The sequence below is a fragment of the Diceros bicornis genome, chromosome 14 (assembly GCF_020826845.1).
Source record: "Diceros bicornis minor isolate mBicDic1 chromosome 14, mDicBic1.mat.cur, whole genome shotgun sequence".
Classification (NCBI taxonomy): domain Eukaryota; kingdom Metazoa; phylum Chordata; class Mammalia; order Perissodactyla; family Rhinocerotidae; genus Diceros; species Diceros bicornis.
The window spans coordinates 62975890-62993648 of record NC_080753.1 but is presented as its reverse complement, the minus strand read 5'-3'; the positions used below and the strand labels follow the sequence as shown (position 1 = coordinate 62993648).

At 48.6% G+C, this 17759-nt stretch overlaps 1 protein-coding gene across 2 annotated transcripts in view; it reads right to left on the bottom strand.

Annotated features, from left to right (window-relative positions):
* The window catches only part of SLC22A23 (solute carrier family 22 member 23), a 166302-nt gene that overhangs the window by 30575 nt on the left and 117968 nt on the right, over window positions 1-17759 (bottom strand). For both annotated transcript variants that reach the window (XM_058555356.1, XM_058555357.1), the window contains one exon: window positions 12276-12444. In XM_058555356.1, the coding sequence (XP_058411339.1) occupies window positions 12276-12444 (169 nt within the window). The remainder of the gene's footprint in view (window positions 1-12275; window positions 12445-17759) is intronic.

Sequence of the window (17759 nt, the reverse complement as noted above, 5' to 3'; positions counted from 1 at the left end):
CTAATGCAAGGTTGATCCAACCTCAGAACAATCTGAGCCATATCATTTTCCAGTGTGCTCCTGGAACATAAAGCCACTGCATGGATCTACAGGTCACTTATCCTGTGGCCTCAATTATTCTACAAAAAGCCAAGAACTAGAAATTAAGTGAAAAAGGCCTCTGATTGAATAACATGGAGGTTACGGAGGCCATCCACTGAAAACAGAGTTTCTTCAGAGAAGAACTCTGAGGTTCTCCTCAGACAACTAATTCTAGATTAGAAAGCCCCAGACCACCGCCAGGGATGGGGAAAGGCCGCTGGGAGCAGAGTGGGCACACTGACTCAGAGAAGACAGCAGGACAGCCCCCAACATGGGAAAGCACAGACGTTCCAACCTCGATCAGGTAGGAACAAGACTTCATACACCACGGACCCTTTTGAAGGCTCACATTACTGTAACGCAGATGTGCCTGATGCCATAATGAAAACCACGAGAAGGCAAAGTTACAAAACTGATCTTCAGAGTCAGAAGGGGTCTCTGATTTGCACCTAACCCAGCCCCTCAGTGCACAGCCGATGAGCTGAGGCCCTACAGTGCCGTCCCAGAGGGAACTGTATGGCAGGGTCAGACCTGGAACTTGGTCTTTACACCCCTAGACCAGTGTAATTTTCTCCACATCACACTATGTTTATAGTATTGCTTAAGAAGCAGGAAAAAAATATTTTAGAAAGATGCCCATCAAATAGCTACAATAAAGTGTTGATTCTTAAAAAGTTACATGCAAAACTTATTTGCATGGAAACATTTTCCCAATGGTATCATGTAAATGATGTTACTATATCAAGACAGAACAATTTTCCATGTTTTCCTAATTCACACCACTAGATGGTTGTTCCTCGAGGCTGCGTCTCAGTGTGCAGTTCAAACAAGGGGAGCCCTGTCTGCCCCCCGATTCACACAGGCTTTCAGACCACGATACGTTATGACTTAAGAGGAATGTGTTGCTTCTGATACACTTTCCCATCTTTGTCTTCATTCCTGCTTTTTCTGTTATTTGGCTAAGTCTCAAGCCCATCTGATGTACATTCATGGATCTGTTCTCCAACTTAGTCCCTGTAACCTGTAAAGTCACTCAGTAGAACCAGCAATTAAAACTCAGTACCGTGATCCTTTCATAATACTATGAAGTTGATATTTTTTTCCTTGACATTTAAAAATAAAACCAAGTATTCCTTTTACCTAACTGGAGAATCTGACACAGACAAGTATACTCTCTAGGCTGCCTTCTTGCTAATTCATTTAGCACCCTCTCTGATACAATGCCAACTTGGCAATTTCCTACACTAAAAGCATGTCTATCGTCTTTAAGTTACTGTACTAGAACATTTACTCATAAAGAAAATATAGGGAGGAAATAAGATTAACTGCTAATACTTTATTAATTTTATCCTCAAGTCATTTGTTCTTCTGACGTATTTAGTTTTAGGGTGACACACGTGTAGACAGGTACGCCTTCACATTTGTGATGCAACATTCCATCATTCATGGAGCAAATGTGTACTGAGCATCATTAACCTGCCAACAGAGAAAAACTCGTAAGTTAATGAATGCCTTACAGGGTAAGAGCTTCTATCAAATAGGTGACCACGTGCAGAGCAAAGGACATGGGGCACACTGGAGGAGCGGGGCCATGAAAGGCTTTGTAGAGATGAAGTTTCTCTGAATGTGTGTGTGAAACAAGTCGTAGACTGTACCAAAGGTGCTTTTGATTTAAAGAGGTGATTCCAGCTGTTGACACTGGGGTGTTACCAACGATCACAGCGTTATGAAATTCTGAAAAGATTCTCAACATAAAAAAATTAAGTCAAAGTCTAGAATTGAATGAAATATCAGTTGGGAGAATATCTTAAGTTTCTGTTTCAAGGCTCTTACAAGAATATAGGTTGGTTCCAGTAGATAAGCTTTCAATTGGATTTTTTTTAACTTTAGTTCTGTTTGGTGTAAAAAAAAAAATAAGATAAGTAGGTTCAGTTCAGGGGATAGCAAAAGGATATGAATTATCTCTTTTTAACAAAAATTCAAGTTCGTGATATGAGTTAAATTTAGTAATTTAGGGAGAAGGGATGAGTATCACGACATCAAATAAAAATTGGCTCTTAGGACGGTTATACCCCAAAGTCTTCCTAAGGTAAATGAACTCAAATCTCTTTGTAGAACAAAGAATTCTTTCATAATTTAAATGGCCATCCCACTAATCTATCTGTCACATAAACTCGGAACTTTGTGTCTCTCTTTTTTCCAAAATGATATACAGCTAAGCTCCATAATTCTCCCACTATAGAAAAATTATGGAGGGAATGTACCAGGAGCCCTGGGTTCATATACCGGTGTTGTGACCTGGGGCAAGTCACCTCACCCTCTGGGGCTCAGTTTCCCTGCATCTGTAGAACGGGGTGGGGAGTGGGTGTGGAATGACAACAAGCGACCTAAAATCCCACCCCATCAGCAAATCCCAAAACATCGATTTAAAGAACATTTTGATCTCACTTTTAATTGCTCATTCCACTTTTACCATTGCAACGTGGGCTACCATTTTTATTATACGTTTGTTTTTTGTCAGTATTACCTAATCTTTCCCCATCTAAATAATTTGTAGACAAATAGGATTTGACTAAAAAAAATTTTTTTTGCTTTAAGTTTCCTGTAAGTCTCCCAAAATAATATCTGATAAACTGTAAAAATAATTACTGCAGGTTTATTTGAGCTCCCAGAGACTATATGCTTTTTATGATTCACCTCTTCCACGTTCCTTTGAGGAAAACACCCTCCTGGGTGACTGACCTGTGGTTGTAACTGGGTTCAGTGTCCCACCTCGTGTGCGGGGATCCCGAGCCCTTATTTCGCCTGTCACAGAGTTTGCATAACGTGGAATTTTGACCCCTTTTTGAAATAAAACTTTTTGAGGGAGGAAGGTGTTGTGTTTCTCAAGTGTGCATGGGCAAGAAAAAAAGACTGATAACTGCTGGAATGAATAAATATATAATTTTTAAAGGGTCTTTTTAAAATCGTTTCAACAAGGACAAGAACCAAAATCAATCCATCCCCTTAACAAATTTTTATTGAGTGCCCATTAGCGATGGCACTGATACCCCAGTAATTTTAAGAAACGTTTTTGTAAATGTTAAACAACATACTAAATAAAAGAGAGGAACTAGAGGAGAAGATCTTCCTGTGTGAGGAGCGTGGCTGTGTGCCAAGCATCCACTGCTCTCGGCGCCCAGGGACCCCCCGCTGCCCAGCATTTCGGGTCCCATCCCTGTGGCCCAGCAGCACCAAGAAATGTTAACAATTAGTGTTATTCTGGCCAAAATATCTCTGAGGATATTTAAAAGAGCCAGTGATATTTAGGACCATTTACACATTGGAATTGTTAGTAAATTTTTTTTGCTGGATATTTATCTAACCTGAGGACATTCAAATGATTTACAATGGTGTTTTTCTTCATACTTTTCTTCCTAAGGGTTTTCATTGTTTTACTCCTTGACCCGCTGAATTCCTCATGACGGTGGCTCTAGCTGCCTCTGCTTCAAGGTTTATCTTTCATTTGGGGAACCGATACTAGTACTTATTCTCCAACATCAGGCAGGCAGCCTGACTTTCCTCTTACTTCCCCGTCACCTCCCAGACGGGCTGTTGTCTTCTTACTGCTTTCCCAGATGTTTCAATGATCACATTGATTGCCAGCAGCACTTGTTTCTCCTCAGAATGAAATTCCAACTGAACAAAGTGGGTTAATAATTCACCGTCTTCACACATCTCCAACACACCTGCTATTCTTTCCCAAAGCAGTTCACGCAAAACACGTTAGGTGAGTCCAAGATGAGCATCCTCCCTAAGTGAGTACTTGGCTAAAAGTCTTTGGGAGTGTGTGAAAGAAACCCGCACCCAACGGTTTGGGTTTTCTGCTCTTCTGAGAGCAGAAACTGCCAGAGACACACCCACTGCTGACCGTGTGGAGGGGAGGGAAGCAAGGGGGAGGAGCCTCTCCCTCCCAAGAACCTCGGTCGCGGGCCATAGTTTGAGATTCCAAAATGTACGTGCATACAGGTTTATGTTCTCATAGTGCAGATAAGAGGGTTAGATCCAGACTGAGACGTCATCTCCTTCCTTCATCAGTTTCAGGAATTCCTATGATTTCTGCTGTCTGGGACAATCCGGACAACTTTGCTGTCCGCAGTGGAACTGGACTGGACAGCCAGGTCCTGTGCGATCTCTCACTGACCCTCAAGGATGGCGTCTGCTTCATTTCCCTACAGAACTGAGAAACCTCTTCTTAGCAGAAGTGTGTGTGCTCCACGGCCGACTCAGGTCTCCTCTACAGCCCTGTGACAACATCTTTGTTCCACGTGTACCAGGTCCCTTATTCCGCAGGCAGGACGTCTGGCTTCTTCTGTGATGGGTAGCCAGGTTTACAACAGCACTCCTCCAACTTGAGTGCTCCTGAGCATCCCGAGGGCTTCTTAAACCACAGCGTGAGGCCTGCCCCCAGACATTCTGACTCAGTAGGCCTGGGGTGGGGTCTGAGAGTTTGTGTTTCTACAAGCTCCCGGTGGTGGGGGGGGGTGATGCTGCGGCTGCTCCAGGGACCACACTTCGAGAAGCACTGACATTTGAAAACCAGTTTTCTTGCTTCTTTTTGGTGAGGAAGATTGTCCCTGAGCTACCGTCTGTGCCCATCTTCCTCTATTTTGTATGTGGGACGCAGCCACAGCATGGCTGATGAGTGGTGTGGTTCTGCACCTGAGATCCGAACCTGCCACCGAAGCGGAGCGCACAAACTTAACCACTACGCCACCAGGCTGGCCCTATGAAAACCAGTTTTTAATAACCTTCCCACACTTCTGAGTGTCTCGGTGAAGCTTTTTGATGCCCTGGTTTCCCTGGCTAAAAACAGGAATAATCCCACCAACTGCCTGTTCCTACCTAATCCAAAAGTATTGTGGTTAATGTCACCTCACACACAGAAGCTTGCAGCTGATCTCGGGAAAAGTATGTCCCTAAAATTTTAAGACACAGTCAAATCAGCATATGTTACAGTGCATCTGCCAGAAGGCACAGGATGTAAAAGGCGTGATGTTTCCCTTCCTTGCAGAGCTGTTCCACGAGGCAGGATGATACTCGACCCCTAGCAATCGCTGCCTGAAGAAGGGCGGACGCTCCCATATTGCATCAAGAGCCCTCACTGGGGACCTTACTGAATCGCCATCAGGACTGTCCCCTAGCACATGCTGGGTCCAAAGCAGATGTGCACACATGTTTTTATGAATAATTACATGGACTCAGCACGCTTAATTTACATCTTAAGGTGTGGTGATGGCATGCACCAGCATTTTGGAGAGTGGCACTAACATCTTCATCATCTCTCGGAATTCTTACTTCCCACTATTTCCTCCAAAACACTTGAGATAGACACCTGTGGGCAGCCCTCCCCACCACCTTCTCACCCCTGTATCGTTCCAGCTGTGTGTGAGTGCCGCCCAGACCACCCGACACCACCACCTTCTCACCCCTGTGTCGTTCCAGCTGTGTGTGAGTGCCGCCCAGACCACCCGACACCACCACCTTCTCACCCCTGTGTCGTTCCAGCTGTGTGTGAGTGCCGCCCAGACCACCCGACACCACCACCTTCTCACCCCTGTGTCGTTCCAGCTGTGTGTGAGTGCTGCCACCACCAGTTCCACGTAGCACCTTCCTGACTCTCCACCCTGCACTTTCCCTGGATGTTTTCTTACACAGACCTGGACCCGCAACACAGTGACCCAGGTTGTGCCTTGCACAAGGGCTCCTGGCTGAGGGAGGCACTCTGTCACAGAGCTGTGTGTCCTGGAGCAGGCTGCAGCCACCTGGAAGGGACACCTTTTGTACAACGGTACAATTAGAAGGAGCAGCCCTTCCAACCAGCCCCCTCTTCTATTCTGGCATCATCTGCCACTTCCCAGCACATGTAGGCAGAGTTTCTCTTAGATTCTTCCTTCCTCTTGTATTTTGGATTTTGAATCTTTCCCCCTTCATTTGTTTTCTGTGACCCTGGAAGAATTCCACATTTATTCCGGAAAAAGGATTGGTCAGTATGACTTCCTTCTAGATTAGCACTGAAGCTCTGCTGCCCTATCTGAAGTGATAATGAATGCCCGAGCAAGCATCTCTCTTTGGTCCTGGTGTCCTGAGGTACAAAGGCCGTGTGGATCTGAGCTTCAGGCATTGGCATCCATCAGTGGAATCACCCACTACCTCTAACAGGTAAAAATATTCACAAGTACCCTCTCTTCTTCTCTTCTTGCTTCATGACAATGTGCCTAAAACATGATGGAGTACCAACGTCCGAGAAAGCACATCCTTTCCTTCTCTTGGGCCCCTCAGCTGAAGCTCTTCCTTTACCTAAAGCCCATAGGGAAACAACAGCTGGCTGTGCCTGGACCTGGAGGTTATGAGCATCCCCAGGCAGCTCGTACAATGATACTAATCTCGTATCTTGGCTCCACTTGCTGGGGCACAAATCATTCACAAATCACATCCTCCCCATCACCAGAATCCACCTGTACTCACTACAGCACCTGCCAACCCCGGGCGCATCATACCTCTGCTGCTGCCACATCTTCCTGGCTGGCGTCTCCTGCACCAGGCTCACTTCATTCTGGAGCATTCTGTAACTCTGTAGCTGCCGTAGGGCTGTGTATTAATCATGCCTTTTTATAGCCTGTATTTTCTGTAAAGACTGCCCCTCTCAGGGTTACCCAGTTCCTAGAGACAGCAAACAACTAACCTGTGAGCCCACCTTCCAAGTACAAACCAACGGATCCAGAGCCCACACTCCAGCACCTCGTCCATGGGGTGCTCACACTCCAGGCACTATCCCCCGCCCTAACCACCCCAGGGCCAAATACCAGACAACTAGGGGCAGTCCCTATGCCCCAGAGCCTGCTGAAATTACTCAAACCAGCCAATCCTAAGTCTGCTCACCCCATCTTCCCCACAGAAACCACAACAAATGCTCCTGCCCACGTTTCCCTCCCCCCACCCCTCCCTCTGCCTCCTGCCTGACCCTGGTGCATCCCTGTGTGGCCCCTCATGACATGATGTGCCCCCTCCTCTTGGGATCTGAGAGTGACAAGCCGTCTTCTCAGTGGCTGTTGTCTCCTGATCTGTTGGCCTCACCATGCCTGGATGATAATAAATCCTACACTTTAAAACAGGCTGCGGGGGCCGGCCCAGTGGCATAGTGGTTAAGTTTGCACACTTGGCTTTGGTGGCCCGGGGTTTGCAAGCTCAGATCCCAGGCGCGGACCGACACACCACTTATCAAGCCATGCTGTGGCGGCGTCCCATATAAAGTAGAGGAAGATGGGCAGGGATGTTAGCCCAGGGCCAATCTTCCTCAGCAAAAAGAGGACTGGCATCGGATGTTAGGTCAGGACTAATCTTCTTCACAAACAAAACAAAACAAAACAACACAACACAACACAACACAACAGGCTCCGGTTTCAGTCAAGTCTCTAAGCTCTTCACAGTGGCTCCTCCATTGCCCTCAAGAACAAAAACTTCCCTTTTCAAAGCTCTCCCTTATCTAGTCATCTCATTTCTGTTACCCTTCAAGCTCTATTCTCGGACATTCTTCACATGTCACTCCCTAGCTGGGCCTCCACGTTCCAGGGAGCTCCAGGCTCCCCACCTCAGGAGCAGTCATCACTCCCTCTACCCTCATGTGCCACAGCACATCCCAGCAAGTCACACTGGGCCACTTCCAGGATATACCTCCCGTCAGATCTCGCCAGGTGACCACTCTGCCCACCGCCTGGTGCAGGTACCACACTGTCTCTCACAGCCCAGCAGCGAGGCAGCCACCCTCTCTGCACCATCTCTCGCCCACCCCGCGACCACCACACAGCAGATAGCGAGATCTTCTCAGAGCAGAATCAGAGCACATTCCTCCCCTGCTTACACCTCCACTGTGTTTTCATGGCTTTTAGAATAAACCTCTTGTGCCCAAGGCCCCAGGTGGTCTGACCCCCCGGTAGGTCTGAGCTTGTCTTTTGTGCCCACCTCGTCCCTCGTCCCTCAGCCATGCTGGCCGTCTTCCTCTTCCAGGAAACGCCAAGTGGAAGCCAGGTTTGCCCAGACTGTTCTCATTTGCCTGGAACTCTTTTCCGCCCAGAACTCTGTGTGACTTCCTCTTTCTGATCACTCAGGTCTCAGCCCGCATGTCGCTTCCTCAGAGAGGCCTTTCCTGACCACCCCGCTTGTTCCTCTCCATCCCACTGCTGTGCTCCATCTTCTCTGTAGCGCTGGTTATTTGAAAGCACAGTATTTGCTAGTTAATGGGTTTGTGCTCTGTGGGCTCCCCCGCACCGCCACCCGCCCCGCTGCCCTGTATGTCTCAGGTGAGTGGAGAGTGCTCACACGCAGGTGCAGTATCTAGAATATTTACCACTTAGAGCAGCATTTCACATGGGGTAGTGGTAACTACTTAATGAAATAGTTGAATACTCTTTCAGATTGCTCTATTTTCTAGAGTTCCTGAGATGTGAACCCCCCAGTTTATAGTTTTTGGCCCTCATAATGGATCCCCATGGGCTCTGTGAATTTTGCCTGTGAGCTCATCCTTGGCAAGAATTTTCTTCCATGTGAGTCTTCAGTGCCTGGCTCCAGTGATTCTCCATGGGAGGGTTCATTTTTGACCCTGAGGTCCAATGAGCTTCACTGGTTCTTACATTCATTTCTCAGCCTTAGAGAGTGGTTGGAATTTGGAACACACAGCTATGTGTGGTGCAGACTTCAAGGCTCCAATGTCTTAAGGGGGAATCTTTTCCACCCACGGTCCGAGGCAGTCAGTCCACTTTCGAGTTGAGCCACTGTGATGGGCAAAGATTTTCTAGTTCTGCTATCATTGATAGTTCTGACTCCTGGCTACATTCAAGGAGCTCAGTTCTAAGTGCATAAGGGGCCTGAGATCTCAGCGCCAGCCCCTGTGCGAGTGTTAAAACCCAAGCTCCTTGGGCCTCTTTCTGGTTCAGATGTCCTGCGGGCCGCCTCTGTGTCACTCCTGCTTGAATGCTCTCCTCGGCTGAGCCCTGGGAACTCCCCTTTCTGGCACTGGAACTCAGCATTGTGTATATTTTTGGTTAATGTAATATCTTATTCAGCATCTGTGTGTTTGGAGGGTCTTGTCAATCCAGCCCACCCTCTGGACCAGAGGACTCTTCCGGCTGATCTCCACTCCTTTGTCTTCACGGCCCTAACCCACGACTCCGCATCTCGGTGACTTTGTGTTGTGCAATTTGGTCTATGGTCCTAGTTAACGCACTCGCTTCTGCGTCTGCTCCTCAGAGTTACTCCAAAGGCCCCAGTGCGCTGCTGGGCCCCTGGTGCACAGTCAGCACTCGCTCGCTAAAGGAGGTGATCGATTCTCCACGCCTTGTCACCAGAGCTGGCCGTGCTGGCTGGTGCCGCAGCTCCCTCCGCCCGGCAGCTCACTTCATCCATCAGACAACAGAGCCTTCCGGCGCCAGGTCTCCTACTGCAGCCCCGGGAGGAACGGGGGTACTTAGGGAGACAAGAAGGAAGGGGAGGCACCTCCACGGCCTTTAAAAGCCAAGGGTTCTTAGGAGCCTTTCAAGGCTGGTAGGTAAAGGTGGAATACGGCTCTCCTCACTGATCTCTTGAACCTGCCCCCTTTACACCCAGGCTTCCAGACATGTTAAGAGGTGACATAATAATAGTAACAACAGTAGCTAATGTTTATGAGCACTTACTATAGCCAGACATGTGCCAAGCACCTTAAATAATAATATAAATAAGAAAATAACTATGGTGATCACAGCAGTTAACATACAGGTAGAGCAGCCCTTCCCAGTCTGGGCCCTGGAGCTGTAGCCACACGGAGTCGGTGCCTCGGGACGGCCAGGACGACCGTCCATCTGTCAGTCCACACGCATTTTACTTTCCAAAGCACACTGGAGCCCCTTGTCACTATCAAGTTTTGTTTTTATATTTGTGTGTTTCAAAGAATTTTTTCTTAGGTTCTATAATATATTTAAATAAATGAATGTCTTACCTGGCCTGTTATTAAGCTCTGATATATTTTTACACTTTAAATTAAAAAAATAAGATAAACACCCCCCAGACCTTTCCCACGTGGGCCAGGCCCCCAGACTTCTCCAGGAAACCCTTCTCTGCCCATTATCCCTGTCAGCTGTCCTCCTACCTGGCACAAGTAGGCTGGGCTGAGACTCAAAGCCTGGAGGTGACGGAGACAACTGTCTGCCCTTACAGGACTGTGAGTCTCCAAGAGGCTGGGCCCACCCCGTCCCTAGGGGCTGGCAGCAGCACCCATGCCCTTGGGCACTGCAGAGGCCAGGGAGTGAGAGGAGGTGGGTAGGAGGATCCGCCAGCCAGCGGGGCTGCTCTCCAGGGCACGTGTCTCTGGTGGCTGGGGACCAGGGACGGAAGCTGAGGGAAGGTGGGGACAGCACAGTGTCAGGTAAGGGTGGGTCTGGGTTAAAGGGCCAGCTGGGTGACCTCAGTTTGGTCATCTGTACAACGGCGTGATAAAATACGAAGACTGAATGATCTACTATTTGTACAGTGCTTGCAATTTGTGTCTGGCATAGAGTAAACACTACATAAGCATTTGTTAAATAAATAAACGCCCTTGAATTCCAAAACAAGCAAAGCCCAGCTGAGGCCGTAGCAAAGGAAGGAACAGGAAGGGCTTCCTTACAAGAAAAAAGGAAGAGCTGCCCACTGCATCCTGCCTTGGCGAACAGATTTAATTCTTTGCCTCTTAAGACCCTGCTGGAGGGAGCAGGATGTCCCGAAATATGCATGGCTCCGGCCTAGGGGCTGTGACGTCCTGCCTCAGGGAGAAGGCTGCAGGAGGGAGGCGCTGGGAGAGGGCAGAGTGGTGGCTGTTGCTCAGGGGGGTGCTGATGGGCAGGTGTTCTGGGCAGGTGGCCTGTTCTTCCTCTGCGGCTCCCTGCTGCTGCCGCCAAGGTGCTTATGATACAGTGAGCAAGAGCCGGCCTCTTGAGGCACATACACCTGCATCTCGCTCGCCATTACCTCTCTGCTGGGAGCGGGGGTGCCTGGCCCAGCACTATAGGTTAAAAGGTAGGTACTTTCTTTCCTTCCCCGGCCCCTAGAAAGGAATCCCAATTAATAGCTCTCTCTGCTCCAGCGGACACTTAAAGCTAAGACACAACTGACTGACTTCTTGCCAGAAATTTGGTTTTCCTTAGTGACTAAATAATAGAAATACAGTGTAGTGAGTATAGTCTACACTTTAGTATCTTGTACTTGTGGGTGAGGTGAGAGTGTTGGCCTGGAGAGGGGATGGAAGGGAATGGAGAGAAAGAAGAGAGTTAATGATAAAGAGGACAGAACACTCATTTTTTCTCCTAAGCATCTCTCTATCCAAGAGCGGTGGTTTTCAACCTTGGCTAAACATTAATCCCCTCGGGAGTTTTTAAAATTCAAGTTGGCAAGGTCATACCCCCTAGAGCAGTGTGTTTAGTTGTTTTTTTCTAAAGTCAGCAAGCGAAAACCTACAAGTTACACATGGTTCTAAAAGTCCTATTGGACTCGTCTAGAGCAGAGGTGGACAAACTTTTCTGTAGAGGACCAAATAGTAAATATATTCGGCTTTGTAGGCCACAAAGTCTCTGTTGCACCTACTCAACTCTGCCCTTGTACCATAAAAGCAGCCACAGATGAACCCATGAGCATGGCCGCATTCCAATAAAACTTTATTTACCAAAACAGACAGTGGGCCAAATTTGGCCCATGGGCTGAAGTTTGCCCATCCCCAGTCTAAGAGGAGATAAGGGGCTTTTCTGAATCACTCCTTGAACATCTCTGTATTTCCCCGTCCCAACACTAGAACTCTCTCTGTGCGAAGCCATTCACAAATCACATCAAAATAACCCAGCCAGCGGGTGTCAGAGCAGACGACAGAGGGGAGATTGCTGGAGCTGGGCGAAGGGCACCTGGGGGTCAGTCCGTTCTTTTGGCTACTTTTGCATATGTCTGAACATTTCTCAAGATAGAATGTTTAAAAAATGACATTTGAAAAAAGAGAGAGGAAAATTCCCTCACAAAAACACATGAGCTGAAACTGGCGGGAAGTCCGGGGATTGTGGGACCCAGTGACATGCGTCACCTGTGTCCTCCCTGGGGACCCAGCCTTCAGAAAGCGTGGGCAGGTGCGCTGGGTGGCGAAGCCTGGGGAGGATACTCACGACCAGTAGAGCAGCATGAGCAGGAAGGGGCAGATGATGAGGGCCTGCAGGACCTGCCAGTCCCGGCACAGGGCAGCCAGCCCAGGCATGAGGAACTGCCCCGCCATGGCCACGAAGCTCGCCACCATCGTGATCATGAACCGTTTTCCAGGGGGGCACAGCTCTATTCCTGGAACACAGAAGGGACAAGAGAGACGTGAGCGCCCTGCCCCATGGCCTCGGGACCACGGGTGCACCAGGGCCAGCGCACTTCCCAACCCGCCAAGAACGGTAACATCGTCTTCATTTGCTGGTCGCCACGAGAGCCCTGCACAGTATGTCACTGCCAAGACCCTCGTTTTCACAGCTGGATGAGCTGAGGCCAGACTGGGAAGGGAGCGAGATTGTCGCTTAGGTCACAGAGCAAGTCGGTGGCAAAAGAAGGTTGTCATTGGGAGTTGCCTAGCCCAGACACAAGGAAACGCTGGTTTGTACAGGGACATGGTGTTTGCAGCCACGTTGTTCCCATCCTCTGCTCGCTGGATGTTACTGAGTGGGTTCCCGCTCATGCCCCTCTGGTGCCGTTCCCTCCATCTATCACGCTGTCCTGGGGGACCCTCTCAACCTCTGGACAGGGCACCAGGCGTCCATTTGCTCACTCCTATCCACCTGCACCAGCCCTCCTGGTCCCGACTCCAGTGCTCCTTGGAACTCTGAGATCCAGGCAACCTACTCCCACTGCGACACCAAGACAGACCCATCGCACCTCAGCTTATCTATCTCAACAAGACAAAACCACACAACAAAGCAGACTTGGGTCATGGAGTAGCGGTCTCGCCATAAGCCCCTCTTCCATATCGGAATTCTGTTGCCCACCGTGACACAGGCATGTCGCACATCCCTGTTTGCAAGAATCTATGCTCTTCATTTGACCCTGACTAAAAAAGATGGCCACAAAACCTTAAACTGTAGCACCCAAAAGACAACAGTACAGCTCTACCACGTGAAATTCTGTAATAAAGGCCTTCAATCCTAGAAAATGCAGCTGAGTCTCATGCATTTTTTTCCCCTATAGAGCATGTAAATTTGTTTGCTGTCTTCTACAATATGCAGTATTCTCTAAAGCTTGCTTTTTTTTTTAAGTGTAGTTAAAATGATTTTTAAAAAAACAAGCAGAAAGACCCTCAGGAGAGGATACTTTTCATGCCTCTGGGTCTGGAGACTGTTTGTAGATCAGAAGCTACAGCCCATCTGCTGGTTGTCTGGAGACCACAGCCCAGGTGGGAGGCGAGAAGGCAATAAGAAGGGGAGCAGATTAGAGGGGAGAAGAGACGACTTACACTGGCTACAAGGATAGAATCAGCCCGACCAAAGAGAGGGCACTACACCAGCCAGTACCTACACCAGCTCATTGGCAGGAAAAAAATAATAAAGTCACCAGAATTTCCATTCCTGCTCAGCCACAGACAAACAGATTGTCATCACAGCTATTGGTGAGTGAGAGAGAAGCCCAGCCTCTCTGAATATCGCTTATAAAGAACTTTTGGCCATTGAATTAGGAGAAAAGGATTAAACAGCCCTCTCCTGGCCATTTACGGTGACGCTGTTCCTTTCAACGCACAGGCCAGGTTCACTTAAAAGATTACTCCCTGGGCCGGCCCCATGGCTTAGCGGTTAAGTATGCGCGCTCCGTTACTGGTGGCCCGGGTTCGGATCCCGGGCACGAACCGACGCACCGCTTCTCCGGCCATGCTGAGGCTGCGTCCCACATACAGCAACTAGAAGGATGTGCAACTATGACTTACAGCTATCTACTGGGGCTTTGGGGGAAAAAAAAAATGAGGAGGATTGGCAATAGATGTTAGCTCAGAGCCGGTCTTCCTCAGCAAAAAAGAGGAAGATTAGCATGGATGTTAGCTCAGGGCTGATCTTCCTCACACATACACACACAGAAAAGATTACTTCCTAGTGGGGCTCAGGCATTCACCGCAGATCTGGCATTTCTGCTCCAAAAAATAATAAAGAGATCAGGGTCTTTCTAGAAAAGACTCACAGCTGCAGCTTCTAGTTTTCACTTATCAATCATGAGCACTGGATTTGCCGTTATGAAACCAGAAGTCTGCATTAGCCGGGGTGAGTTCCGCGGCTCGCACAGGTCAGGATCAGAAGAGAAAATGTAGCACTTGGACACCCAGGTGACCTTCACACACGGCCAGAGAGATGCTGTCAAAACAGCACAATAGCTTCCTGTGGGCGCTTTGCTGGTCTGGCAGGCACGGCACACAGCTTGCCATTCCCTCTCATGGCTTCTCTCTCCAATTGTGGTACAGTGAGTATGGAAATACCTGCAACCAGAAGTCCGTTACCACAGTCCCCTTGGGACGTCTAATCCCACACGCTAATCCACGCTGTGCACATCACACACACGGTCAAGAGGCCGCTGTCCAAAGTGGGGTCTAGATTTGTGGATGACAAAGGAAAACTGTCCCCTGAAGGGCACATGATTCCATAGTCTTACTTCTCACTCTCTCCTTGCTGCAAATGAGATGCTATGACTGGTACACATCTTAGTGTTACTGTTGATATGACAGTGATCAAATTGTCATAGTTTTCTGCAGCAGGGTTCTCTCCTTCCTCTCCCGGGAGCGGTCTGAGAATCCTCTAACTCCTCGTTACTCGGACCTGAAGCACCAGTATCACCTGAGAGCTGGTTAGAGAGGCAGAACCTCAGGCTCTACCCAGACCTACAGAATCAGCATCTGCATTTTCAAGAGATCCTCAGACGACTCAGCGAGAAGCACCGACTAACTATACCCCGCAAACCATGAGCATCACCCACAGCAAGAGAAATGTTTTTGGCTCCCAGACACACATCTATGAGAGCTGAATAAGTAACATCATTTTCTGACCTCTCCACTCCTGTTTCTGCTAGGAACCCTGGCAGAGATTTTACTTTATTTCATCAGGTGGAAAAATGTAGAGCACTCGAGCAGATATATTGTATTTGAGCATTCCTGCCAGGGCAACGGAAAGACACAGCGACTTGAAATAAGGACGCAGGTACGACACTTGAAGATAATGACCTTTTTGCCGTGATTCACCAGAAAAATTCCTTCCAAGCTGCCTGAAATCAGCTATGTGCTGAAGGTGGCTATAAAGATGTTTTTAAAAAAGCAATTATCGAAGAACCGCAGGCACTTTACGCTTGCCATTAATCACCTGTTCCCTTTGGATGGTGAGAAATCAGTTTTTCTGAAGGGGAAGAGAGGAAGAGATACATCAGAACATCAAAGCCTTCAGTCCCGGCATCCGGTAGGAGGGGATGGGGACTACAGGTAGACGGTGTCTGCCCGGAAGGGCCTGGGCCCAGCTCTGCAAACAGGAGCAACTGGGGCAATGGTCATACACCTTGGAGATGCCCACAGCCACCTGGCCAGTGCCACTGGCCTTGGTCTGGGAAGGCAGGGAAACTCACCACCAGCAGGGAATGGTGTCCCCGGTCCAGCCGCCCCCTCAGGACCTGGGTACCATGTAGGATTGGTCACCACAGGCAGGCGTCCACAGCTCTGAGCTGCCAGCCAGTCAGCAGCACCTGTGGAAGGCCCAGGCTGTCTGCTGCATCAGGACACTTCTTGGAGCCACTTTCTTTGCCAACAGCACCAACCTGGAGTCGTCTGAGTAGATTTTCACTTATGGGCAGCACCCTCCCCTTCATTAAGTAAGACAATTAAGGGTCACAAAAAACTACCATCTTAGGTGATGCCTCATAGACTCAAACATAAGAACATCTCCAATGTCCAGCATGCAGCGCTTTCACTGCTGTGGTTAAGGGCCCGGATTCGAATCCTGCCCCAGCACTTGGGTTCAGTCATCTAGAAGTTCTGTGCCTCAGTTTCACCATCTGTAAAATGGGCTGTTGTGAGCATTAAGGAGGCACAGAGTGCCTGAATATAGTGAATGCTGCATGTTAGCTCTTGTAAGTAATATCACCCATGAGTATCATATATAACAATGTCATTATTGCCAAATCATTCTTTGGTCTCATCTGACCTCTTTATTATTCACCTGATCTGGTGAATTTCAAGGTAGGACTGAGGTTTGTTCTAAAAGACTGAAAAAGAAAAATAACCTACAATGACAATCTCGCTCTTCCTTCTCCATATATTTTCTTTCATGGAGATTCTCTCAGAACTAGAGACAATCCATTAGTGTAAAAACAGAACTAAGTGAATCCAGGAAAACTACATCAAAAATTCCCATTGTTAAAATGACTTTTCCCCCAACGCCTTGATGGAGAAGGCTTAGAAGCTGTTCTTACAAGCTTGACATGCTTTATCTATCAGCAGAGAAATTACTGGAAGTTATGAGAATTAAACAGCATGTGGTTAAGACTTAACTGAAGCATCCGGCCTGTAAAAATACAGGGGCTCACGACCACAACAGTGTGGCCCCTAGCCCTCCGCGAGCTCTGCTGGAAATGTGGTGTTGGGCTATAAGTCTGGGAAAATTCGCTTTTCGGAAGCTTTCAGATTCTTACAAATTTCCTGAGGGAAAAGAAAGTTGTGCTCCTCAGATCAGTCACTTCAGGTGATGGGGGAGGAAGACCTGAGGGGAGTGAGGCATCGAAGCCTGGGGGTCATCAGTGGCTCCTGGGAAGGAGGGTGTGAGGGCCAGTTTGATGTGTCAGTGTGGCAGGGCTACGGTTCCCAGGTATTCAATCAAGAGTAATCTGGGTGCTGTGGCAAGGTCCTGTACAGAGGTGATTAAAGTTCACAATCAGTTGACTTTAAGTAAGGGAAACTATCCCAGATAATCTGGGTGGACCTGACCCAATCAGTTGCAAGGCCTTAAAAACAGAGCTGAGGCCTCCCTGAAGAAGAAGAAAACATTTTGCCTGTGGACGGCAGCTAGCTTTGCCTCGTGCCCGAGTTCCAGCCTGCCTTCCTGCCGGCCTGCCCTCTGGATTTCAGGTCTGCCTAACCTGCCCCCATAATCGTGTAAGCCAATTCCTTACAGAAAACCTCTTCCTATATATCTCCTCCTGGTTCTATTTCCCTGGTTGATACAGAGTCCGGCTTCTTGCACTCACACGGGGTCACGCAGGGTCCTCCTGCAGCCCCGTCTCAGAAGCTGCTTGCCTGGCCGCCTACCGGCCTTCCTAAAGTGCTGCCAGGAGGGACCGACACCTCCCGGCCCTGCTCTCTTCCAGGGCAATCTGAAAAGGGAACAAACATCTCTCCAAGGCCTCATCCAGCTGGGAATTCCAGGATCCCATACAACAGCCGCTAAGAGGCCCTATATGCAGATGTACCCAATTTCAAACACTCGGCCACTTAAAGTGATGGCATCAAAGCAGAACGAGCTGAAATTAGTCACATAGTCTGCATGAAGGGTTTTGAGGGTGTAGAGCCCTAAGGGTGGGTCCAGGTGGCTCCATCACCCAAATCCAGTTCCACTGTGACCTCTGAACCAGGAGCTCTCAAGTGCGGCCTCTACAAACTCCGT